Source organism: Haliotis rubra, unplaced genomic scaffold (genome assembly GCF_003918875.1).
Source record: "Haliotis rubra isolate DU_JTF1 unplaced genomic scaffold, ASM391887v1 Scf1301, whole genome shotgun sequence".
Lineage (NCBI taxonomy): Eukaryota > Metazoa > Mollusca > Gastropoda > Lepetellida > Haliotidae > Haliotis > Haliotis rubra.
The window spans coordinates 96,642-124,311 of NW_025765228.1; the positions used below are offsets into that span (position 1 = coordinate 96,642).

At 38.8% G+C, this 27,670-nt stretch overlaps 2 protein-coding genes across 2 annotated transcripts in view; both read left to right on the forward strand.

Moving 5' to 3' along the window:
* LOC124267327 overlaps window positions 1-27,670 on the forward strand; it is a 129,755-nt gene that overhangs the window by 68,933 nt on the left and 33,152 nt on the right. The window lies entirely within an intron of this gene.
* LOC124267329 lies at window positions 12,812-21,540 on the forward strand. Its single transcript, XM_046702249.1, has 5 exons — window positions 12,812-12,963; window positions 14,927-15,150; window positions 18,895-18,984; window positions 19,804-19,960; window positions 21,398-21,540. The coding sequence occupies exons 1-5, from the start codon at window positions 12,903-12,905 to the stop codon at window positions 21,523-21,525; spliced, it is 660 nt and encodes a 219-aa protein (XP_046558205.1). The 5' UTR covers window positions 12,812-12,902; the 3' UTR covers window positions 21,526-21,540.

Genomic DNA, 27,670 nt, shown 5'->3' on the forward strand with positions numbered 1-27,670 from the left:
AAGATGGAGAAGACACAAGTCACTAACAGACTACTATGGTATTTCTTGTCAACGGGGGACATGCCTCTCATGGGCGCGCCAGACACTTGGGATTGTGAGTTCGAATCCTAGTTAGTTCAGATTATGTTTCTAAGTCTGTCACCAGTACACCCGTTCTCTGGCTTTGTTGGTTGGTTTGTTGTTTAACGCCGCACTCAGCAGTATTCCAGCTATATGGCGGTGGTCTGTAAATAATCGAGTCTGGGCCAGACAATCCAGTGATCAACAGCATGAGCATCATTCTACACAATTGGGTTACGATGACCTGTGTCAACCAAGTCAGCGAGCCTGACCACCCGATCCCGACCTTACGACACACGTTGGTTGCTCAAGATCAATTCTGACCTGGATCTTCACGTCTTCGTTCCGTAATGTTAAAACTCCGAGACATGTATGACTTTCCTCTCATATGAGTGAGTTTAGTTTTACGCCGCACTCAGCAATATTCCAGCTATATGGCAGCGGTCTGTAAATAATCGAGTCTGGACCAGACAATCCAGGGATCAACAGCATGAGAATCGATCTGCGCAATTGGGAACCGATGACATGTGTCAACCAAGTCAGCGAGCCTGACCACCCCATCCCATTATTCTCCTCTTACGACAAGCATGGATTACTGAAGTTCAATATTCTAACCAGAATCTTCACGGGCTGCTCTCATATGAGGGGCGGTGGGGTAGCCTAGTGGCTAAAGCGTTCGCTCGTCACGCCGAAGGCCCGGGTTCGATTCCCCACATGGGTACAATGTGTGAGGCCCATTTCTGGTGCCCCTCGCCGGGATATTGCTGGAATGTCTCTAAAACCATGCTCACTCACTACTCCCATATAAAAGGTGCCCCGCCAAAAGGAATACAGTTTTAATCAAACTCACACACGTCCGCTTGATTGTTCTGCTTTAATATTTGGATTGGGAAGAACCTATACTAAGGATCCCCTCCTGGAAGTGTACAAACCAACAACCGCCAACAATACAACATCACACCTGTTTACGTGGTCACGTTATTGTTAATATTTATAACAGCCGGTTCACATGAATAAGAAAACAGTTCAATAGAAATTTCACAACAAATGGCATCGTGTTACACTAAGAGCGTACAAATTATCACAAAGACGCTGGATAATTATGTAGATGAAGGGCGTTCGCCCACGTTCCCCGTTTGAAATAGATCAACTGGCCGCTAAATATAATGTTCGTTTGCCTTTTTCATATTCATAAGATATATCTACTAAAGCAATATGTATGTGTTTATGAATCAATATCTAGTCGCGGCTTGTCAAGGAGTCACAATAAAAGAAACTCGGGAACAAATCAAAACAGAAATGTGCATCAGTAATTTTTGTCACTGATGTATTAAGTATGAAAATATTCTCCACATGTCTAACGCTTTACTGGAGCCTTGAATGTCGTAACACTGATCCTGGTTGTGAAAAGAGAGTGAGTGAGGTTAGTGTTACGCCGCTTTTAGCAATATTACAGCAATATAACGGCAGGAAAAGCAGAAATGGGCTTCACATATTACACCCATGTGGGGAATGGAACCCGGGACTTCGTCGTGACGAGCGGACGCATTAGCCACTAGGCTACCCCACTGCCCTGTGAAAAGAGAAACAATAAACAGTCAGGTTACGTGGAACTATCCTTCTGAGTCGGCTTGCATTCCATGCCGAAAGTTCGAAAGTTTCAGAATTACACTTTAGGATGTGAAGAAAAGGCTGATATTTATATTGTTTAATGGGCCTATAAAATGATGAACATTCTTAAACAATATTGTAATTATATTTTTCAAAGGCATTTAGAGGTGACACACATAAGAAAGAGGACTTTATGGATGTCAACTTGTTTATCATGAGGAATGGGTATATAGTTATTCCTTCAACAGGTGGATAAATGCTGACTGATTGATGATTTTGATTTAACGTGCACTTTCCGACATACTGGATCCGCCTATGCCATTAGTACTATCTCACGATCATAATTGTTCCCAATCTCCCACAATCGGTAACTGAACTGTTGAAACACATGAGACAGATCTAGAAAGACAAAGAAAGCCTTAAGATGTGAAGAAACAGTGTGGTTGATATTGTTAAACGGCTCTGTAAAATTATAAACATTCTTGAACAATGTTTTAAATTAGGACTTTGAATGTCATGTAGAAGTGATACGTAAACGGAAGAGAATTTTATGGATGTCAACTTCTTTATTATTAGGAACAGGTATATACTTATTCCTTTCACAGGTGAATAAATGCTGTTAGATTGATGTTTTGGATATAACGTGCGCTCTCCGACATCGTGAGCATTTTCGTACACGTCCCGCCAGATCATTTAGTGTATCATCGAAAGATATGGCAGCCTGACGGGGATGTTTGGATAGCATGACTGAATTTGTATGAATATTGAATTTGGAAATTTGTCCGAAGCGGCGGTCGGGGAGTTGAAGTACGGATTGTTTTGGTTCTTATTGTTTTTCAATTTATTTAGTTTGAATTTTGTTTAAATTGGTATTCGTTGGTTTTGTGGCTTGATGTGCGATTTAGAAGGCAAGTTTTGATTAGAAATGTACTAAGGCTTTGACAAATTGGGTGTTATTTAGTGGCATATGTGTGTGTTTGTAGTGTCAGTGAGTGTTAGTGTCCAGTGAACTCTGGAGCACCATTCTGTGTCGTTGGTAGTGTGTGCAGTGTTCGGGCGTGTCTGTTTGTTGCAGTGTGTGCATTTGCCAGATTGTTTGTTATTTTCGATATTTCATGTAGATAGTTAATTTCGTGTATCCTGTTTGTAATCTGGTTATCACCCTGTTTATTTTTTGATTTATTGTGAAAATTTTAGTTCAGTTTTTAGTAAACTTTTCAGTTTAGCATTTGAATTGTGGTATTTACTTTGCCACTTTTGGAAATTGTTTACTTTCGAAAGGCTTTTGATTTCGTTTGTAGTTAAGGGTATGTTTAAGTTTTCTGGGAGTTTAAGTGCCGCTTCGGCTACTTGGTCGGCATAATCGTTGCCAAACACGCCGAAGATTCCTGGGTGATTGTTTTATTGCATTAAATAGTTTAGGGTGTTTTGGGTTTTTTTTAAAACATTTTTTTTTTTTTTTTTTCCTATTGCGTGGAAATTGTTAGAATTCAGATTTTATTGTGTTGTTTGGCGAGCGGGTCATTGAGTACTGTTACTAAGTTAAATTTCATTTTATGTTATCATCTAATACTTCCTTATCAAAATTTGGTTTAATGTGTTTCAAGATGTTTTATCGTCGCAAATATTTTTAAGCATATTTCAACCAGTTCAAGCTAGTCATTGTCTTATTTATTATATTGTATCATTTTATGCGTCTATATATATTACTATACTGTTATCTTACCTTTATGAAATTATGTATATTTCACAGTTTTACAGCGTGTCTCTTCGGTCTATTGAGGCCCTGCATAATCAATTTTATCTTTGTGTATTTATTATGGGAGTATACCATATAATTTTACGGGGAACATTGTTTTACAACAAAAACACCCGGAACAGAATAGACTAATCCAAAATAGCAGACCCGTGAAGGTCCGGGTTAGAATTGATCTTCAGTAACCCATGTTGTGTGTCTCCCCCGTGAAGGTCCGGGTTAGAATTGATCTTCAGTAACCCATGCTGTGTGTCTCCCCCGTGAAGGTCCGGGTTAGAATTGATCTTCAGTAACCCATGCTGTGTGTCTCCCCCGTGAAGGCCCGGGTTAGAATTGATCTTCAGTAGTGCATAGCCCAAGCTTGTCGTAAAAGGCGACTAACGGGATCGGGTGGTCAGGCTCGCTGACTCGGTTGACTCATGTCATCGTATTGTAACTGCGTCGAGCGTTGCTCACGGCGTCAGTCACTGGATTGTGTGGTCCAGACCTAATTATTTATAGCTGCGGCAACAACACACAAACAAACAAACAAAATCAGAAAAGTGTTGTGTCTGCACCACAGCCGTATCGAGTATTTTACGCATGCTTCAGTTTAAAGAAAGCACACATTATGGCCGATCAAGTTTTGAGTTTCACGCCCAGTGGAATCTTTCAGATGAATGTAAGTGTGATTTATAGTCACAACCATATCGTGACTACGACAGGTCATATATTGATGATAAATGATGTAATACCATTCAATCTGTCGACAAAGGACAGTAAAGCGACGAGAATATCACAGTTTGAGACTTAAAACTAGCAGTGAGTGTGAGTTAGGAATTATGTCACTATTTAGGACAGTACGATATGTAAACGGGCTGCAGATCGCCAACAACTGAAGGTAAATCACCATACCAGCGATCATTGGGACCTTCGCTATCTGCATGGACCCTAGCTGGATTTACACCATCCCTTCAGCAGCTGGCGATTGTACTTAGATTTAGCCATCTTTTAAAATGACAAATATACTTTGTTTAAAAAAAAACCATGGGTGCAATAGTTTTACGGTGCTTAAAACCCTGTTGAAGATACTGAGATTAACTGTTTTAGTTATCATATCCTGCCTGTTTATAAAATTATTATCACCAATATTGCCTTTCCGCAAATCTGTCATAACGCTAATACGACCATACCAAGCATATTTTCACATAGATCGCAGTAAGTGAACTGAGTCTTTCAGTTCTGCCACGGAGTGTCTGCTGCATGTGGGACAGAATCCCGAAGTACTGCAGGTTTCAGTCGTTAAACCAACATTTATGGGTATGGTGCAGACTAACGCATAGTCTATAAAATATACACTTTTGATTGAAATATTTATGTCGTAAAAGGCGACTAACGGGATCGGATGGTCAGGCTCGTTGACATATGTCATCGTATCCCAACTGCGTAGATCGATGCTCATGCTCTTGATCACTGGACTGCGTGTCCAGACTCGATTATTTACAGACCTCCGCCATACAGCTGGAATATTGCTGAGTGTGGTGTAAAACTAAACTCACTTACTCACTCCTGACTACCTGATTCCGTTTGTCGCCTCTTACGGCAAGCATGGGTTGCGGAAGATCAATTCAAACCGGGATCTAAAACTAAAGTCACTCACTCCTGCAGCTCCAGGGTTGACAACGCTTGCATTTTTTGTGGAAGTTGAAACATTTTAAAATCGACCAAACTATCATGATGTTATTTTACAAAACCGTTATTCAAAGTGTGATAACTTTTAATTTCTTGAGTTGGTTCTGGAACCTGTCCGTCCAGAATAAAAACAAACTATCAAAAATCGTAAACACGGCGTCTAAAATTATCGGGCTTCCTATCGAAAGTATCGGCAGTTGTTATGAGCAGCAAATTTCAAAAAAGGCGAACAAAATTTTAAGTGATCCTTCTCACATACACTTTTCGGAATATTCATCATTACCTTCTGGACGCAGGCTGCGAATGTCGACTTTTAGAACAAACAGGGTTCGCCACTGATTTGTTCCAGCTGGTATTAGATCTATTAATAACAAATTCAGTAAATAATTTGTGTTACAATTGTCCAAATTCTAGTCAATATCTATGTTTGTGTACTAAATTGATGTATTTATATCCTGATTATTTAAACAATAGTTTTATGATTATCATTTGCAATGTTATATATGGCTTCTTTATGAAAGAAAAACTGGAGAACTGCATCTAATGCAAAACAAATTTCCCTTATTGGGATAATAAAGAATTATCTTATCTTATGTCTTCCGTTCACAACTTTTGGGATACAGTCGAGCATTCTGTTCCTACGAAGACATGCCTCACACCACCCTTGATCAAAAGTTGTTTGATCACTGTACAACATTCAAGGCTGTAGAAAAGCTCTGAAAATGTTATGGGGGCGTTTCCGTCATAGACATCAAATTCCTAACTTTGTACTTCATGCTCGACTTCGGTGTTTTTTCGGGTGAAATTATTTCTGATGAAATACCTTAAATTTTTTTCCAAATGATCTGGTGTTTTTCGGATGAAACTATATCTGATGAAATCCCTACATGTGTACATCATGCTCTAGTGCGGTTTTTTTCGGCGTTTTTTCATGCTTTGGTGTTCTTTTCGGGTGAAATGATTTCCGATGAAATTCTTAAATGTCACAATTGGGACACGATGACATGTATCAACCAAGTCAGCTATCATTATAACGTTATTATATATTAAATCTATTTATACCTTAATACAACTTTAAAACAATTACAACCATGTACAATAAATGCAACATACAAAAATTAAACACCCACATTAAAATGAGTCGAGTTTCCTGTTTTTATAAATCGACGTAAAGATAACAACAATTCCAGGTTGTGTCTGCTCCAAAGCTCATAAATGCTTAATTCCCTGAATTGTTGCCACACAAAAAAACAAATATAAAAAACAAAACATTGAACTACAATTAATGGAAATGCTTTTATTGTTCCATATTCAGTATCACAATGGTGACATTACTGAAAGAAACATCTGTTGCATAATTCAATATAGTCGACCATATTGTAGTATTGTAGTGATATCAATATCTCTCGTGTTAGTCTTCACCAGCCCACCTTTACTAACTACATGTTCGGAGGAAGGATATAATTCATTTTATGGGTGCACAAGCAACGTCTACTGGATTTCGCCAGATTCAGCTACTATAAGCAAGGGTAGAGTAGAAATGCCAAAATTTGTCTCCTGACAAAGAAAACATGAGTTGTGTTTGGTTTGTTTGCCATGACGTCACTAGGCAGCTTTCAGTGACAATGGTAAATATGTGTAGTCAAAGACGGACACAACTTTAATGCAATAGTTTTCCTTAGCTTTAGGCTCTATTGTATCAACTGTATTCATTCTGAAAAAAAGGAAATATCTTTAATTCTATTCCCTCCGAAATTCCCTGTGACGGAATTATCGATGTGAGTGTTAAAGCACCTTGTATCAGAAGAGGATGTGTCAGTGTCGCCCTCTCCTGCAGAAGTATGCACCGTCAGTAAGACACATGCTCAAACAAAATGGTAACAGAGATGGACCTCATCCTTGAAAGGACGCCATATCTTTGGAATCGAGCCTTTTGTGACTAAATCAAAATTATTATTTTAACCAGACTTCGTCATTTGCATTGTGGTCTTGGTGCATGTCTACATATGCATATTATTAATAAAGATATTTCTGCAAATTGTACAGTGTCTAATCAGCTAGATAGTGTGGCTCATTATTTACTGCATTGCCAAAAATATGTAAATCAACGTAAGGCGATGGTGGAATCTCTTAGTCCTCTCAGCATTGACATCTCATTGGATGAACTATTGTGCTCAAGGAATATCGTTCGCCATGAAGTTCAGAATGTCATTCTGGCTTATATACAAGCGTGTGGCAGGGGTATTACTATACCAGCCACATAAAGAAACTGTGCATTGTCAAAATATTATCCCAGTTGATAAGTACGATAACAATGTCAAAGGTACATATAAACTTTAATGGAGGGATCATGAGACCATAACAAGTCGGGAGAATTTCAAAGGAAAAGTCAATAACAATGACGTCACGAGTCCACAAGCGGGACAGGGGTCAAACGACCATGTCACAAGTTCAATAACGGGTATGTCCACCATCGGCATTGAGAACAGCAGTGCATCGACGACGCATAGAGCCTATCAAACGTGCAAGGAAGGCTTGTGGGATGTCACGCCAGATTCTCTCAAGTTCCGTTGCAAGGTCAAGGACGTTATCTGGCGGATGGTTGGGGTTTGCTTTGATGTGGTCAGAGATAGCTGATTTGGTGTCGGAGTTAGCGACATGTCGGAACATCGCACCTCTGTTGCTAACTCCGACACCAAATCAGCTATCTCTGACCACATCAAAGCAAACCCCAATCATCAAATAGAGTGGTCCGACTTCACCATTCTCGCCAACAACCAAACGGACTTCACTAAACGCAAGCTCACCGAAGCCATTCACATCAAACGCCATAATCCCACCATCAACCGTGACCAAGGATACTTCATTCCATCAGCTTATGATCCACTCCTCCACCAAGCCCAATCTATTGTATAAACATCGCACCTATTGTATAAACATCTCTCCATTGTACCACTCCTGTATTTATACATCTCTGGCTTCCATTCACTATCCTTTGTGTACTCACTGGCTTCATCAGCTTCCTGCTTAACCAATTATGGCAATAATGTTGTTTCCTTTGTCAATTACAATGTATATAGTTTCATTGTTATACACAGTATATATATGCAGCTCCTCCACTTCATGTATCACTCTTGCTTGACAACGGTACAAGAATCGGTATCGAAACGTCGCACTCACGAAATAAAGAAGTTGTTATCCATAAAAACTTGTTCCATATTGTACGTCTCAACTTCTAAAATGCCACTCAAACAAGTTTGTGCAATAACATTTTATACCAGGCCCTGTCAAAATCTTTCGAAATGTCACAAAATACCATACAGTAAAGATGGCGATTATCTAGGACTGAGCCTATATTATGATAAACTTTATGAGTTGAGATGTGGTAGAATGACTAGCAGTAAAACCTGACTGGAATTTACTTAAATTGTTATGTGCATGGAAATGGTTGTGCACATGCTTTACCATTATCCTTTCAATAACTTCCTCCAGGATATAGTAAACTAATAGGTCTGTAATTAGTTGGGAGGGGTGTATCTCCTGCTTTCAAAATAGGAGTAACATTACCCGTTTTCCACATTGTAGAAAATACAGTCACTCAGTGATATATTATACAACAAACAAAGAGGTTCAGGTACAGATGTACAAATTCGTTTTAACACTCCCATGTTAATGCCATCAGGTCCACTAGATTTGTTTGCTGGTAAGGTGTTAATCATATCAGATACCTCCTTTTCGGTTACAATGACATTTGTTATACTGTTACCACAGCGATGGCTAACAGGTGGCAAAGTCATACCGCTATCATTAACATTTGAAACATATACAAAATAGTCATCTAATGTTTGATGAGCTTTATCCACATCTGTAAAAACTGAAGGTATATCCCAGAATCATCAGTTACAAGAGGGGAATGGGTCCTTATGAAGTAGTACCTTTATACAAAATATTAAAGATCCTCCAATAGGTGAGGTGATAAATAGTTATCAAAATAAGAATAAAAGTTTCTTTCCGTCTACGTTCTCTTTTCTTTTAAGGTTGTTACGAGGGGCGTTGAAAAAAGTGGCCTGTCTAACTATACTCTCGATGTCCAATGTTTGAAAAGCTTCCATTTTATTTTGAAGGAATTATTAGCAAAGTCATATCTAAAATTTCACATATGTGGGTAATGTGGTTAACGAGATATTAGTCATCACAACACATTTGTGTATAATATTTCTTAAAAATTTGCAGAACATGAAAAACGATCTGTCATTTGGTACCTCTTGGATAATGGTATACTCTCAGATAAAATCATATAAGGTATGTTCATTATAGTATTGGATGACTTCCCGTCATAATCAACATTCAAAGGTATGGATTGCTTGATTTATATTTAGACGGGGACCGTTTTTTAAGGACATTCCCAATTTTTCAGAAACATTGTGTCAAGATATACAATATATTGAGAGCTGACATTCATTATTTAGTTTGACCCCTTGGCATCATGTGTGAATAAGTGAAAACATAAGAATAATTTATGTCCTTATGATTACGTCATCTGAAAGGGGTGTGGGTAGTGTCTCCACAACAAGCTCTTTCAGTAAACATGAAGGGGGAGCCACTTGAACAAGCGATTGTAGTTTCAAATTGCCTTTGTGTGCACTTTAATATCCAAGTTTGATGCTAGCGGACTTCTGCCAATCTCAAATATACAAAATGTTTCTTGCACAACGTTTCTTGCACATTTGAAACCTAATAACGGACATTCAATGTGGTTTTCGTAAAAACAGAAGCACCATTGATCACTTAGAGCGTTTAGAATCATTTGTCAAAAACGCTGTAATTAATAAACAACATGCGGTGTCGATCTTTTTCGATCTAGAAAAAACGTACACGACATTACATGAAAATATGGTAATTTAAAACATTTACGTGACTTTGGATTGAGAGGCTGTTTGCCTCAATTCATATCCAAAGTTTTAAATGACAGGCAGTTTCAAGTACGAGTGGGTACAACCCTGTCAGTCATTATAGTCAGCATCAGGGTGTTCCGCAAGGCAGTATTTTGTCTGTCACATTGTTTAGTATAAAGATTAACAGTTTACCAAAGGTTTCAAATGATTCAATTGATGGATGGTTATTTGTGGATGATTTTAACATTTCTTGTCGTGGAAAATATATACATTCTATTGAAAGACAACTGTAGCTTTGTTTAAACCAGATTGATAATTGGTATTTGGAAAATGGATTAACAAAAACTCAAATATAAATCAAATATAAACCTCACAAAAACCTAGACTTATATTTAGATAACACACCTAAGGTGGTAAAAGAAATAACACACCTAAGGTGGTAAAAGAAATAACACACCTAAGGTGGTAAAAGAAGAAAATAAATTGGGTTTAATTTTTGATGAGCACTTGACCTCTCGACCTCATATTAAATATTTACAAAATAAATGCCTGAAGGCCCTTGATTTCTTAAAATCTATCTCTTATACAAAGTGGGGAGGTGATCAGAAAACCCTCCTCAAACTCTACCGAGCACTTATACGCTCCAAACTGGATTATGGCTCCATTATCTATGGCGGAGCCTGCAAAAGCAACCTTAAAGTTTTAGATTCTACCCACCATCAAGCTCTGAGACATTGTCTTTGATCTTTTCGTATCATGAGGATCTGTACAGTAACAAACTTTCTCTTAGTCCACCTGTTTTTATATTGTATAGTCATTTATAGTTAAAATATTTTAGACTTAATTACTAGGTTTAAATATAGTAATGGTGATAATCTAGTTGTTTTACTGTCCTTTGCAGACAGGTAAGTATATTCTCTAAATTTGTATGTTTATTCATTTATAAATTTACAACTTTCTTAGTCACGATATGGCTGAAATACTGCCAATGGGACTTTAAACTCACTCACTCACTTCTAGTTAATCACCGAGGACGGCGAATAGAAAAAACCCACCAGCTTTAATCATTATCCTAACTTGTATGCAGACATTAGATTTGTGTAATGTTTGTGTCGCTTTTCTTGTTGCTCATGAGGCTGAACCGCAATGGATCGCCACAATAGTTCCGGTTAGAAATGCAGTCTATTTATCTCGTCATTCATGACGTCTGAAGATGGCTTCTTGGAAAAGACCACTGTTCATTTGGTTGAACTTAATGATGCAATCATGGGCTAGGTTTACGTGAAAAGTATCGTCTCAACATTTTGTTATTTATCATGTGAGCTAGTTTATGTAAATCGAAAACATCAGACATACAATTTGTGTGATGTTTGTGTCGCTTTACTTGTGGTCATTAGGCTGAACCGTAATGGATCGCCACAATAGTTCTGCTTAGAAATGGAGTCTATTTATATCTAATGTTCAGTAGTTAACAAAGTCGAGGTCACCCAGCCTCACCAGTGGGACACGCAACATACTTCGTCCTTGGCCCAAAGTAATAACAGGGCCTATCGTGTAGAATCTCTCAGCAGCAGTAGGAGTGTCAACCATAAAATCAGTATGACACCTTCCACCCTCCAGAAAATCTTGTCACATTGGAACTAGCCACAGAATGTCCAGGTTACTGACAACAGACAAGGTTTACCCCCACTGCTTGTCTCACAAAGTCCACGTCTAAGATACGAGGACGTGGGTGACAAGTATCCAGATTGAGATTAACAGTATAAACTGCATGAGAATGGTGCAAACTGAAATTTACTGTTCATAAACAAACAACGGGGCACGAGTTTGAACATGAACCTTGGAAAGTTATAAACTTTTGATATACATAGTGTAACTGAAATATTACTATATACGGTCAAAGAGAGCAGACATATATGTCCTTTAGATGAACATTTTTATATATGTAGCTGCTATAACAATAAGTGTGGTTAAGTCATCAGAGGAAACGGCAAAGAGCGACAATGGCTAGTGACTTCATGCAACAACCATTCTCTCAACTCGATCGATCATGTACCGTAATTAATACGCTCCTTTTAAACTTTGGTCGAATGAATACATGACTATGATTATTAGTGGCCGACTCTCGGAGGGGGCTGAAGTAGCGAAAAAAACTGCCCTACGAAGAGGGTACTAAAGACAACATCCTTCAATGTTTGTTGATCATTGCCAGAATTTTAATCGAAGAATGTTTGTAGTTTTAATTTATGGCTAAATTGCTTAAAAATCGCCAACAGCTGAGGGGATGATATATATTCAGCTCGGGATCATGCAGGTAGCAACAGTAACGTAAGTCCCCGTGGTGCCTAGCATGGTGATCTACCTTCAGTTGCCTTCTACAGCCCGATTTTATATTGTGTTGCTTTGAAATTTTACAGTGAAGTCAAACTAGTTTTTATTAATGTGTGATAATCTAGTCGTTATACTGTCCTTCGCTGACAGGCTATTAAAAAGTATACGATAGTCTAAATATTTATTCTTAATACATACCTAAGATATGGATGAAATATTGCCGATATGACTCACTCACTCACTTGCACATTTTGTCTCCTGAAATTTGTGATGCTTATTTGCAGATTTTGCGTTTTTGGGGAGTACCAAGATATATATCACAATACGATATATTGCTGTAGGCTTTTCGCGAACCGGTTCTCCCGCTACGTAATTTTCGTCATGTAGTCAAAACTATTAATACCATAGATAAATACGTGTAAATAGATTTGCAATATTTTAACTTTGAAGTGCTCCTCAACCCGGATACGCTCCCGTTGATGCGCATAGTGGATTTGGGGTTAACCTCAGTTGTACGTGAAGCAGACCACAAAACGCCAGGGAGATCTTGATCTGACTTTACAACAGACGTGGTCAACATGGATAGGTTCAGGGTTTTATTGGTGTATCTTGTGCTTCCAATGGTAACACCGTCCGAAGGTAGGCCGCCAATGTATGATACTTATGCGATATATATATATATAACAATTGACGATTTTCTTAGCATTTTGTAAATTGAAACATAGATGATTTTTAGAGTATATACAGAGGGAAACAAACAAGGGAACACCACTTCATGGCAGTGTTCCTTTATTTATTCTGATTTCCTCCCACAGCGCTATTCAAAGCTGGTGGTGAAAACTAGAAAATATTAAAGGAACGCTTGAATTTTACTGTGTTCCTTTATTTGTTTCTCTCAGTATATGTAGGGATTCATCTTGGGGTAAAGGTTGCGGTTACCGCATCCTCTTATTGGTTCATCATTTGGTTTCATTTTCCATCCATTTTCGTAATGTAATTACAACGTGTCGTATGTAATATGTATATGTCGAATAACACATATTGTAATTGTGTTATCCGACATGACACCAGCATTATTGTTTCCTTGTTTGATGCCGCACACCGCAATATTCCAGCCATATGGCAGCGGTCTGTAAATAGTCTGGAAAGACAAACCAGTGATCAACCGCATGAGCATCGATTTCGCAATTGTTTCAGCGTTATGAGTCCATGTATCACAGTGACCAAGAATTTTTATTAAAAACAACACTTTTCCCCATGTAATTCATAAACTCAATATAAATTCGTACTCAGTATAGTACTAGGTGCCTCACAATAATTAAAGAGTCAAATTACATTTTCAACTGCACATTGTCCAAGTTTATTTACTTGTTTCATGTTGGTCCGTTAGCCAGCAGTATATCTGCTGAATATAGTTTGAAATCGACGTTGAGAAATATCTTTTATTGTCCTTCATTGTTGATATCTTAAATCTTTTCATTACATATCCATGTGAGTGAGTTTAGTTATACGCCGCTTTTATCAATATACCAGCAATATCACGGCTGGGGACACCATAAATGGGTTTCACACCATCTACCCATTTGGAGAATCGAACCCGAGGTTTCGTTGTTAACGAGCGAACGCCTTAACCACTAGGCTACCTCGCAGTCCCACATATTCAGGTGAGCTAACAACTAGGCTACCTCGCAGTCCCACATATTCAGGTGAGCTAAGCACTAGGCTATCTCGCAGTCCTACATATCCAGGTGAGCTAACCACTAGGCTACCGCACAGTCCCACATATTCAGGTGAGCTAACCACTGGGCTACCTTGCAGTCCCGCATATCCAGGTGAGCTAACCACTAGGAGGCTACCTCCCAGTCCCACATATTCAGGTGAGCTAACCACTAGGCTATCGCACAGTCCCACATATCCAGGTGAGCTAACCACTAGGCTACCGCACAGTCCCACATATCCAGGTGAGCTAACCACTAGGCTACCTCGCAGTCCCACATATCCAGGTGAGCTAACCAATAGGCTACCCCGCAGTCCCACATATTCAGGTGAGCTAACCACTAGGCTACCTCGCAGTCCCACATATTCAAGTGAGCTAACCACCAGACTACCTCACAGTCCCACATATTCAGGTGAGCTAACCACTAGGCTACCTCGCAGTCCCACATATTCAGATGAGCTAACAACAAGGCTACCCCGCAGTCCCACATGTTCAGGTGAGCTAACCACTAGGCTACCTCACGGTCCCACATATTCACGTGAGCTAACAACTAGGTTACCTCGCAGTCCCACATATTCAGGTGAGCTAACAACTAGGCTCCCTCACAGTCCCACATATTCAGGTGAGCTAACAACTAGGCTACCTCGCAGTCCCACATATTCACGTGAGCTAACAACTGGGCTACCTCGCAGTCCCACATATTCAGGTGAGCTAACAACTAGGCTACCTCGCAGTCCCACATATTCAGGTGAGGTACAACGTCACGAATCTGTTTTGAAATGAATGATAAAATCTTGTTTCACGAGACGTATCTTTTCCAAGTTTAAATGTGTTCTATACAATGTTAAAACCATGGCTTTATCTTCGTGTGTCGTTTTGTCTTAGGTATGGAGGCCATCATTCACATCGTTCATCCAGACATCTCATCTGAAAACGTCCCCTTCTGCCGACTCCACCACTCCATCGTGGTCAGTGTGCGAACCGGAAGCGGCCATCTCACCCTCAACTTAGAAAGAAATTCAGCAGTGAAGGAAAACACACCTGTGTATGTTGTCAGACACGTTGGCAAGAACACCGTCATCGTAAGGGATACGGTTATGAACATGGAGGTACGTACTCTGAACACGTACCTTTGCAGCTGATATTCCGTTTCAACAAACACGAGCGTTGTGTTAACGGACACAGGAAACAACAACTTACTCTGTCCCCCAGTTAGCCGTCCCAGATGTTTCCAATTATTTTATCTGTATTATCCAAGTTATAACCTTTTAACAAAGGACGATGCAATAGATCTGGGTTTTTTTCGTTTTTAGTAATGGCAAGTGAGTGAGTGTAGTTTTACGCCACTTTTAGCAATATTCAAGCAAAATCACACCAGAAATGGGCGTCACACATTGGGGGTAATCAAACCCGGGTCTTCTTAATCCCAGGACAGTGTTAGTAAAAGCTGCTAATACCAATGCAAGACAACGAGGCACACGGGAAAATGTCTTTCGAAGTTAATGCACCATTCTTTAACACAGACAATCATTACTTTACATAGGAAAAAAGGCCACGGGTACTTTGCATTTATGTCGGAGGGTTATTTGCTACCATGCCTATAAGTAGCAGGTTGTAAATTACGATGAATAAGAAAGACTTTGGGCAATTATCCTTATAGTTCTTATACTCTGTACCTTCATGGTTGGAGGGATTTACAGGATAAAACAGGACCCCGAGATTATGCCTGGGATTGTAGTTTTGTTCCCAACGCGTTTGAAATACCAGATTCCGGCAAATATCGATCATTATGTCAGATAGGACTGAGAAAATATGTCAAATGTGTCTCAAATACGAAAACGGACGGACGCCTTTATCGTTCCTGTTTTGTGCTATAGCTTTATCAGTTTCGCACATGCAACACCTTTCCCGTGACAACGGGTTCCAAGTTAGCTCTTTTATCAATTAAAATACATTAAAACAGCCGTGATGACGTCATGAACATCGAGGTATCACCTATCTCATTCAATACATTGAGTCTCGACCCGTGAGTATCTGGGATAGAATTGATCTTCAGTAACCCATGCTTGTCATACGAGGCGACTAACGGAATCAGGTCGTCAGGCTCGCTGACTAGGTTGACACATGTCATTGTACCCCTTCGTATTAATTCAGATTGAAGATCGGGAAGCCAATCACTTGATATGTGCCTTTAAACAGATATTCCACTAACAACCTCAATCGACTGTAAAATATATTGATGACGTGTAACATGCACGTGCGATTGAACAAAAGTCTGATTTTAAGACATCCCAAGCAAAACACTGTGAAGCATATCTGTGGTGTTTTGGCAACATGTGTGCGACTTAACTTTTTTTTAAAATTAACCGCAAAATACCAGGTGTTCCCTTTCTTTTGTGTTTCAGTTTATACAAAAAGTGAATTAATTCAAGAATCACGATCCATTCAGCCCAAAACACTTAAACCTAACATGAATAACCCTCTTAAAAAGAGCTCACCGAGAGACACTTTGAACCAGGAAGTTTCCACTTAATGCGCAATACATAAATGTTCAAATAAAATACTCCCACTATGGGATACTGTAGGGAATATAATCGCGATGTCCAGCTTCTGATACAAACATGACAAAAACATACGAAAATGAGAACTAGAAATTTGGCAACGCAGAACGCTGTAAAGGACGTTCTCACAATATACACTGGATGCTTGTATTCGTGTTTTGAAAAGTCTTGAATTCGAGATTGTGAGATCGAGAAGATGTCCTTTACAGTATGCCATACCGCACCGAGGCCACTGTATAGCCCTCTATACACAAGCTGTTTAAATCCGCATAACTTAACACGCAGCTTTCCTCTGTTACACAAAAGACCCACATCCTGGTACTAGGTATTGCTCAAGATATTCGACACTTGTGCAAATATCAACTGTCACGGTCATAAATCTGTATGTGATGGGAGACCGTATGAAAACACCCTCTTCGTTTTCCTATTTGTGTTGGTTTTCTTCCAACAGGATCTTGACTTATAGTTTGTTTTGTTCTTCTCTCAAGAAACACACATTCACACAAGTGGAGCAGTATACACACCCTTCCACGAACGCCTACTGTCATAACCAACCAATGCTTATAAACACACGCTTGACATCGTCCAAATAATGAATACGCTTCCTAGTGCATACGTTTTTATGCTTATTGAACAGTTTTGTCGCTTTCATTGATTCATTCTATTTAAACAGGGGCACGTAAAGTTGGTGAGAAAATTGTTTGTTTGTATTACAGCTTTTAAATTATTACTGAATGTTTAGGTTCAAAGAGTCCATATTCTGGTTCGTGAACTCTCCCTCGGGTGGTTTTCGGCGTAACGAACGAACACTCTTAACAACTAGGCCACCACACTCTGTCTCACAGTCCCTGAACCACATTATTTTCCTTACAGCCTAGCCCTATCTGCAATGCTAAAGCTCTCAATGAAGCAAAACTCACTGGGACTCCTTAAAGGGTTTATTTGTTACTATCAAAATTATATATATTCAGGGACTACAACCGACCCCTTCTAAGATGAGATAAGGTTAGGGGAAAATGGTCCAACAAAGCGTTCCAAAACATTATCCGTAACAGGCATGTGTGCATTAGTTGCCTCGAACAGTCCGATTTCATCCGGTTTAACAGTGCCGTGATACAATGTTGCAGTTTCGTTGATACGTCCCTCTGCAACATCATACTGACTTCGGGACGGCTAGTGTTATTTCGAAATGCCGACGCCCTTACCTGTCAAAAACAGGAACATGATCTTGTAATGCCGTTAATTGACGCTTGAAATTTTGCATGAAATATATTTAAGGCGAGTAGTTATCAAAATTGAAGTTGAAAATCTGAGAGTACAACCCTGCGTGTCTACCTTTGATGGTGGCGATATTTTAGTTTGACACTGAAACTATTTTTCGAACCGAAGCGAGGGAAGTACGTTGCCAACCTTTGCTTGTTTCCCTCGCATATAGGAAGACTGGTAATTTTCCTCACTGTTGCGCAACCCTGTTTGCGCTACAGTTTGCCTGTGATCCAGATGGAGTATTTAAACATTGCGAACGTTGAATAGCGTAGAGACGCCAATACAGTGTGATGTCATGCAAATAGTGTACTTTATCCCCTTATGAAGTACTGTCGGCACCTTTGATCGTTTAGCAAAGCATCTAAGAATATATGATATTGATATTGTACATGTGTTTACTATGGTGTGGATATGTTATTGAAGTATTACTGTGTGCTTCTATGCTGTAAGCGCTTACTTCTTCAGGTAAATTGTGTGAATGGCGGGTGTTACCAGTGGAGAAGAACATGCTTGCCCTTTCAATGAACACCTGGTGTCATCACTGCTGTTTAATCTACCCATGCGTTTTAACAGCTATATTTTGTCATTGACACCAAATTGATTATGTTTCTGCGAATAGTCAAGACTCGTTATCTTACCTTCATGTAGAATACTTTAATTTCCTTGGTCAATGACGCTTTAACAAGTTTCCATGTCGCCCCTCCCAGAAGGGTGACAACTGAAAAAAAATTATTATCCGCTGCCACGGGAAACGAAAAACTCTCCGCCGAGAAGCTGAATCGCTTACAATCGCATGACGTCATAATATGACGCATACAGTGCACGGATTTCGTTAATACGGTCTGATGTACGCCTTTTTGTAGCAGTGTTCGGGTAACACTGCTACAAAGAGGCGAACATCAGACCGTAAATAATTACCCTCGAGAGAAGCATACAGCTCATAGTATTCTGTTACACCGATGTTTTATAAGTATTGCAAGTGTGATGTTTGATATATACTAATTCACTCACTCACTCACTCTGCAGGGGCGTCACGAGTACCTGGATGTTGCTAACATGGCTTCTATTGAGGTGTCCTGCCAGACAACATCAGAGGACAAACCACGGTATCAGCTTGTAAGTAACGTGTTATACGAGTCATGTCATACAGTAACATTTGCTTGTTGTTTAACGCCGCACTCACCATCATTCCAGCTATATGGCGGCAGACAATCCAGTGACAATATCATGAGCATCCATCTACGCAATCGAGATTAGATTTCATGTGTCAACCAAGCCATCGAGCCTGGCCACCCGATCCCGTTAGTCGTCTCTTACGACAAGCATGGGTTGCTGAAGATCAGTTCTAACCCGGATCTTCACGGGTATGATACAGTAAGGACGCTAAGTAACTGTATCAATATCTAATGCAGAATAAAGTTTAAATTGGCTCAATATACCTACGGCTATAGCGAACTCAACGTGACCGGTCAGTTTGTTATAACCGTTGTTCGTTAAACTCATATCGACGAAAGCATCAATAAGAGACCAGCACGAAAATAGTTCGTAAGAATCGTGAGTTCCTGTTTAAAGTAGTTTATTGTAATCTTATTTTATTTTTAAAGAAGCGTGGGCACAAGCGGATTTTGATTATCAATATAGGAACACAGAAAAACCTAGAAGTTTAAGCAAAACTGGCTACGTGGTGTCTCATGCATATTTTTTGAAGGCGGAATATTATCAGACCGTGTCACAAACAAACAAACAAACAAACAAATCTTTGAAGTCGATCTTGGCTCTTGCTTGCAATGGCAGATTTTAATCTCCTCCGGATTATAGCTATGTGGGGTAAACAACAAACAAGAATATACGAACACTTCTTCTCTAGTACCGATACTCGACATATATTACGTGGTCCCGAATATGTTGATATTTCGGCGTTTCTTGCTTTTACAGCGAGGCTTCCTATCTCTTCCTGGAGGTAATTTGTATGAGATGGCGCCTTATAACGGTGCTCGTGGTGACGCAAGGGGGCCTGTCGACGATGTTCTGTATGTCCTGAAGCCAGTGAAGCCTCTTACTGATAAACAAGCTATTGACATCACGTTGTCGTGTAAGTTTCAAGTTTCCAACGGTGTAAACGAGTGCGTGAGTGAGCAATATTCAACCAATATAAGCGAAGGTGACATTATTCATTTGTTGGGAATCGAACCCAGGTCGTCGACGTGATGATCAAACGCTTTACCAAATAAACTAACAAACCGACCCTCAACAGCTGAAGCTAAATGATATCCAAACTTGTATTCGTTTCGACTTGTTGATATAAAAAGACAATTTCGACTTGATCTGAAAGATACGAAAGAGAGTCATTTTTTAATGTATCATTCGGAATCCTAAAAAATGTCAAAGTGAATATATGATACAGGTTCACTTCACAAAGAAACCGAACTAAACCGAACTAGACTACGGCTATAACGAAGTCACAGGGACAACACATTTTAGTTCGTTATACAAACTTAATAACTACACTAAACGCCAAAACAAACGTTACCCTCCCGCCTTAGTGACGGAGGTACCTGTCTTCAACTGGCGTTCTGATGTGTTGACGTCCAATTCTTGGTCTGTCTACGGTGACCCCAGTCTGTCTGAAGCCCTGAATAAATCTTACAACCGTGATACGGTGGCATCCGAGGGCGTTGGCAGCTGTATTGTATGTCGACCCCATCTGCTCCATCCCAATGGCTCTTTCTCTCTCTTCAGCTGTTAATCGTGGCATATTTCTCGTACTTGTGTATCATATCATGCATTCTAGTCTATCTTCATACCCTATAAAAACACTCCACATGTGAAATGGATGCAAATACTGCTTGATTATTGCTGCGTTTTGGCGATTGATATTGCTATGTGTACACAGAAAATGGAAAAATGTTACTTTGCAAGCCAAAATGTTAACAAAGCTAATTTTAGATGTTCCTAAACACTTTTTCACAATACCAAAGACACGTTTTACTTGTTTTCACTAATGAAAATCAGCAGAAAATGTTTTAAAAGACTGTAATCATAGGAATGATTATTGTCCAATTTTACACACTCTACAACAGTTGTTTCTTGTGTTAACAGTTGCAAAATGGTGACTTGAAATAGTTTATCTTTGTCTCAAAGCAGAATATTATTTCAACGTTACTTTTAGACATCTAAATCACTGTTGTTGGTTTATTTCGACATCGACGAAAATAGGACAATTTAATTCTTCTGAAAAGGATGCATTTCACCTAAATATGAATGCATTTGAGAATTTCTTTTCGTGATTTGCATAAAGCTGTGTTGTTAAGCTTTCTTGTAAATTAATAACTTCTAACATATCTTTGATAGTTTTTCAGTAATTCATAAAGATAGGAGGGTAACGTATCTTTTGGCGTGTAGTGTATAGTACCTGGGACAAAATTAAAGTTCTTTTTATCCGTCAGTTTCTTAAGGTTTATTATTTTCTAAAAGGGATCCTTTAGTAAACTGACTTTTCCTTCGTCTTGATTTTAAACCATTATCTCAGATGACGAAGATAATGTTTCGGAGCAGGAGGCTGAACGGTGGACGCAAGAATCCAGAAGGAAACGTTCGACTGACCAAATACACATTGATGTTGTTGCTGTCGTTGACCACTCCGTGTATCAAAGGTAGTTGGTGTCTTTGCGCTACTGTTCTATGTTGAGGTCCCAGTTGAAGACCTTTTACTACATAAGTCTAAAGTGTCTGAACCTCTATGTCAACAGTGTCTTCCTCTATCGGACAATTGTCATGACCATGAGTCCAAGATATACATTACTGCCATCCTGTTTAAAAAGATGCCGTCGAGTTGACACTCACAGTACACGAATTGTACATAAAATGACAAATCTAGTTCGTTCATGAGTATATTGTTTGTTTGTTTGTTGTTTAGCGCCCAACTCAGCAATATCCCACCTATTTGTCTCTAAATAAGGACCAGACAATCCACAGATCAACAGAATGGGTGTCGATCTATGCAACTGAATACGATGACATGTGTTAACCAAGTCAGCGAGCCTGACCACCCAATCATGTTACTCGCCTCTTAGGACAATGGGTTGCTGAAGACCAATTCTAACCCGGATCTTCACGGGATTACATCACAAATGAGATCTAAAGTACCCTAAGAGAACGACATGATCAAACGCTCCTCAGATCTGGTTGTTGAACCTGATCTTCTTGAACGAGGTCGACCCGTGACATCGTCTTCGTCTGGAATCCGTGCAACAGAAGATGGAGATAAAACGGTTCCTTCTGGAGGCCATCTGGCCACCACGGCAATCTGGATCAGGCCCAGTAGTGATTAACAATCTATGTAACGTACCACCCGTCGGGCACGGTTACACACAATTAACAAAGCCAATGAGCATGACCACCCAATCCACTTCGTCCCCTCTTCCAAGCATTGTGTATTGGGATACAAAATTGTACCTTTTACAGATGGTTTGCAAGGACTTCCCAGGTGTCCGAAGTCCTCAAGCATGCTGAAACAAAGGAGAACATACGACGCCATTTTGCTCATCTTGTTAACGGGGTAGGTATGAGTGAGTGAGTTTAGTTTTACGCCGCTTTTAGCAATATTCCAGCAATATCATGGCGGGGGACACAGGAAATGGGCTTCACACATTGCACCCATGTCGGGAATCGAACCCGGGTCTTCGACGTGATGAGCGATCGATTTAACCATGAGGCTACCCCACCGCCCCGTGGAGGTATGAAGACATACGTTACGGGCAATAGGAAAAGAGTCTATCTACAAGGAAACCGGCTTGTTACGACGTAAATTGTAATAAAAACGCAAATTGTAATACTTGCAGCAAATTGTAATAAACTTGACGTAAATTGTAATAAAAACGTAAATTGTAATAAAAATTGACGTAAATTGTAATACTTTTCGTTGCGGTAAATTGTAATAAAAATTGACGTAAATTGTAATACTTTTCGTTGCGGTAAAATGTAATAAATATTTACGTAAATTGTAATAACAGTTTTAATCACTCGTAAATACGCGGGTGTTTGTTTTTCGTTGCATTTCATACATCAAATAAGCTTATTAGGGCGATAACTCAAGAAAGAAATGATGGATTTTGTTCAAATTTGGTACCAAGGTATATTGGCGAGATTCACCGACACAAGTGAAATGGAGTGACCTTGAGATAATTTTCAAGGTCACAGCAAAAATCTGAGGGTTTTGCCAATATAAAGATTGTTAGAGCGATAACCCAAGAATGAATTGACAAATCTTTGCTAAATGACGAAAATGATATTTGTCCTGATATATAATCGATATAAACTGTCCTCTGTATCATGTCTTTTCGCAAATATCTTTTGAGGTTTTGATATGTATACATATAAAGTGGGGTGGGTTTTCTAACGGGTATATCTAACACACTTGCATGCATGTAGAGTCGGAGAGATGGGTGGGTGTTCTAACGGGTATCTACGAGGGACGTTCAAATAGTAGTCAGCCTCACCTAGAATATGATACAAATGCAGCTGTTTTTATGTTTTATTTTTCTAAATATTATCTGTCAGCCTCAAGCAAATTGGTTTTGCTATGTTGCAGCCTCACGATCCCATTTTGTGAGACTTTGTATCTTGGCTTGGTACTCCCAAAAAACGTAAAATCTGCAATAAAATGCATCACAAACTTCAGGAAACAAAATATGCTATGTTTGAGATTGGTAGAAGCAATTTGAAACTACAATCGCTTGTTCAAATGACTCCCCATTCTGTTTACTGAAAGAACTCGAGAAAGAAAAGATGGATTTTGTTCAAATTTGGTACAAAGGATTATTGACTGGAGATTGGAGATTTACCGACACCACTTGAAATGTGTGACCTTGAGGTCATTTTTCAAGGTCACAGTGAAGTCGTAACAGTTTTGCACATGCCAAGCTTGGTAACCGCGAACTCAGGAAAGTATTAATAGATTTTGATCCAATTTTATATCAAGGTGTATTGGCGGGATTCTTCCCAACACCAATTGATTGGGAAACTTGTGCTCATTTTAAGTTCACAGTGAAAAGTGTTTTGCACATGTCTAACTTTTTAGTGCGAAAATACAAGACAGAATTAATATGTTTTGCTTAAAGGTAGTACCAAGATGCGTTGGGAGTATCGTCTAACGCCAGTCGAATTCAGTGACCTTCGGATTATTTTCAAGGTCAGAGCGAGTATTCTTTGATATCTCCAAACCTAATGGATGGAATTTGTTCGCATTTTGTATCAAGGCATCAGATGACAGTTTCGGTAACGTTTACATAATTTTCAGGGTCAGACAGAGGATAATTGCTACATTCAGATATCGACATGTGGCGGGGGTAATAGCTATATGTTTGTGACAAACGCTTTGTCATTACTAATTTTCAATTTTTCGTTAGCATATGGTTTCTATAATTTCATGTTAATTCTACCAGCTGTGAAATTATTCGTGACACGTCTTAAAAAAGCCAGAGATTATTTGTGTATGTTTCGAAAATAAAAGTTAATTGTTTTTCATTATGGAGTTATTTTCGATGTTGACGCAAGGGCATATTTTACGAACAATAGCTTTCAATAATTTTATTTTATTTCTATTACATTTTGAAGTTCTTCATAGCATATCCCAAAATAACAGGATATTATTTGTTTACGCTTTGAAATGTACGTTTCTTTTTCTTCATTTTCGAATTATTTTCAATGTTGACGCAATGACATATTTGAAGTTTATTTAATGTTTTAATCATATGTGATTTATTATGATTTATGTTTCGATCATACATTCATATATTGCGTTGTCATAGTTTAACCTTCTTCGTATTATTTTCTTCATCATATTACTACGTATTATTGTATTTTTATGAGAGGGAATTTTAAGTTACATTTGCTAAGGATATCATAAATCGCTTGCGCCTGGTTATTCCTTGCCACATAGCAGTCAATCTGTCTCCTCATTTCTTGTATTTGATTGATGCATTTAAAATAAAATGTAGAAATGATATTGAATTGCATCATTTGCTTCAAGGAATCGATCAGATGTGCTCGTTATCAAAGTAAAGTCAAAACTTCTTTCTGTAAGGTATACAGTGGAAGTTGACACCTTAATTGTTATGGGTAGACCAAAGAAATCATTTATTTAGTTTCACCGCTCAAAATACAACAAAGAATTCAACGGGTGGCATTAACCTCAAAGAACGATAATAACAATGCTTATAACATACGAGGGCAAATTTATCGGGCATAATTTGTTTTCATGCGATATGCACCGGGTAAAATATCACTTTGTCATGGTGACATGACATCATGAACAATATTATGACGTCACGTTGCTTCTAAGAAGCCGCCTTCTAAATACAACGATGAGGGGGAGCCTGCCTTTGTTGGAAAGTAGATTATCGCGTAATTTTCGCAATTAAAGACTTCGTTAATAAATAGAATATTATATTCGTGACCATAATATGCTAGGTTAACGAGCTAAATATCGGCATATCCCGTCTCTGATTTCGAAAATACCAAGATTTAGGCAGTTGTGTTGTAAACTGATATTTATCTTCTATAAAGTCGGCTATATTCAAACCATGAGAAATGTCGTCAAATAATGTCTGATGACAGTTACCAACGTCCCAATAGTGTCCATATATTTTAGAAATCTATAACAATAAAGCACAACCTCACTACTTTGTTTGATAAATGACAAAGGATTAATCAACCATATTAAAAGGTTTCCAGGGTTGAAGGACGAAGCTCGTTAAAATCTATTGCCAGCTCCCTTTTAGAGACTGATAAAAGGTTCGAAAATGTGGGTCATAAATGCATGAAAGTTTGTATTGTTGTTCATACCCGTTAGGCCTCCCGCCTCTACATGTATTTGAGATATAACCGTTAGAACCCCCACCACCCCCTCTATGTCTACGGGCCTGTTCGATTATTGCGAACCTGGTTTTGTTTTCTGAAACTGGTTTCTCCTGTTATAAACGATTGTCTAGTTTCGGATACATGGTTTCAAAGTGAAACCAATTTCTAGTTTTATAAACGAGTGGATGGTTTCACCATCCGGTTTCAAAATCGATACAAACTATGAGGAACGAATAGAATGACAGCATTGCCAAAGAGACAAATAATAAAGAGATGAGATGCTTTTGGAAGTAAGTATTTGCGTATATGTAATTATACTGTTACAATTAATTTTATGTATACAAGTTACGTAAAATAGTCATGTTCAAATAGACTGGGGTTTTAAATAATATTTTCCTAGTTCTCAGTTGATTTTTTATCATTATTTTGGTTACAGAAACTGATGCTCTATTTTGCCACCAAGATTGTTTCCGCCATGTTTTTTGTGAGAGAACGCGAAACCGAAACTGCGAAACCTGCCTCGGAGATGGTTTCGAAGTTTCAGAACCCAGTTTTAGGTTTCGACATAAACGAGTGCATGGTTTTCCAGAAACCAAAACCGGTTTAGCATAATCGAATAGGCCCTTAAAGTATGCTAGATATACCGTTAGAACACACCACACCACTTTTCTGCCCATTTATTCAATTGGGCTAAATCATGGTTGAGAGTTGCTTCTATGGATTTTACATATTTTCCCGCAACACCGATTGATGTGTCATAGGCCAACATTATTGTGATATTTTGTAAATTTCCAGGTAAATCATTGATATATACAAGGAGCACAAATTAACCAAGGGCAGATCCTTGAGGAACCCCTGCAGTAACATTTAGTTTTTCATAATGTTCCATTAACAGAGACACACTGTCGTCTATCAGGGCCCGTTTGTTCAAAACTCGGTTATCATTTAACCAGCCGTTAAGTACATTTAACCGACTGTTACCTAATAACAGAGGGTTATCTTGTTGTTCAAAACTCTGTTAACTTTTAACAGGCTGTTAACGTGACGTTAAGTTAACACACCTAAGGACCGCCGCTAACTTTTTAACAGTGTGGTTAACTCGCAAATGGCGTTCATGGCTAACACTGCTTTCATGATGCCAGTTCAGCAAGGAAATGATAGGGTGTATCGTGGACTGGACTTCGATATTGGAAATTATTCTGACGAAGAGTTACATACGAAACTGTATCTATGCACATCATAGGAACTAAAATACATGTTGTACAAGTACATGATGCCTACGTTTCATCTTTTAACACTTGTGGAAAGGTTTATATATGCTTTCCTACACTAAATGTGTGAATTTCTTCTGTAAATATTATTCAAGCAAACACTTTCAAAGAATATAACACGTACACTCTATACCCAGGTATGATATGATATTGAACAAGGCTACATGTAGATAATTAAATTAGTTTCATGCAAAAATATCCGAACGATTACATTATGATACTGAAAGTGTAATCGGCGGGATATGGTGATTGTGTATACTCTTATTCTACCGACCTTCACCTCAGAGAAATTGCCAAATACACTCCCATTTTAAGATAGAGAAGAAGCCAGAAATGCCGATTATTACCGTTGTCGTTCTGCGTGATTTTGCGTCAGTCATGGCGTCACGCAGCACAGAAACTTGACAGTTTCGTGTAAACACATCACATTCCTGTATTGTATCTATTTTTAATTTCCTATTTCTTGCTACTATGCTCTTTCCATGCAAATGGGTGTCTGCAAATTAGAGAAAATGCTACACAGTGTAAAGTCTGAAATTTTCTTTGTTTACATTTCAAACAGGTGTTGTCTTTCGAGCACAGCAGTTGTTTCCACCCCCAATATCTTTCGTTTCACTTTATCTAGACACTTGGTATTGGTGCCAAAAAGACCAGTTGTAATTAGATTCTAA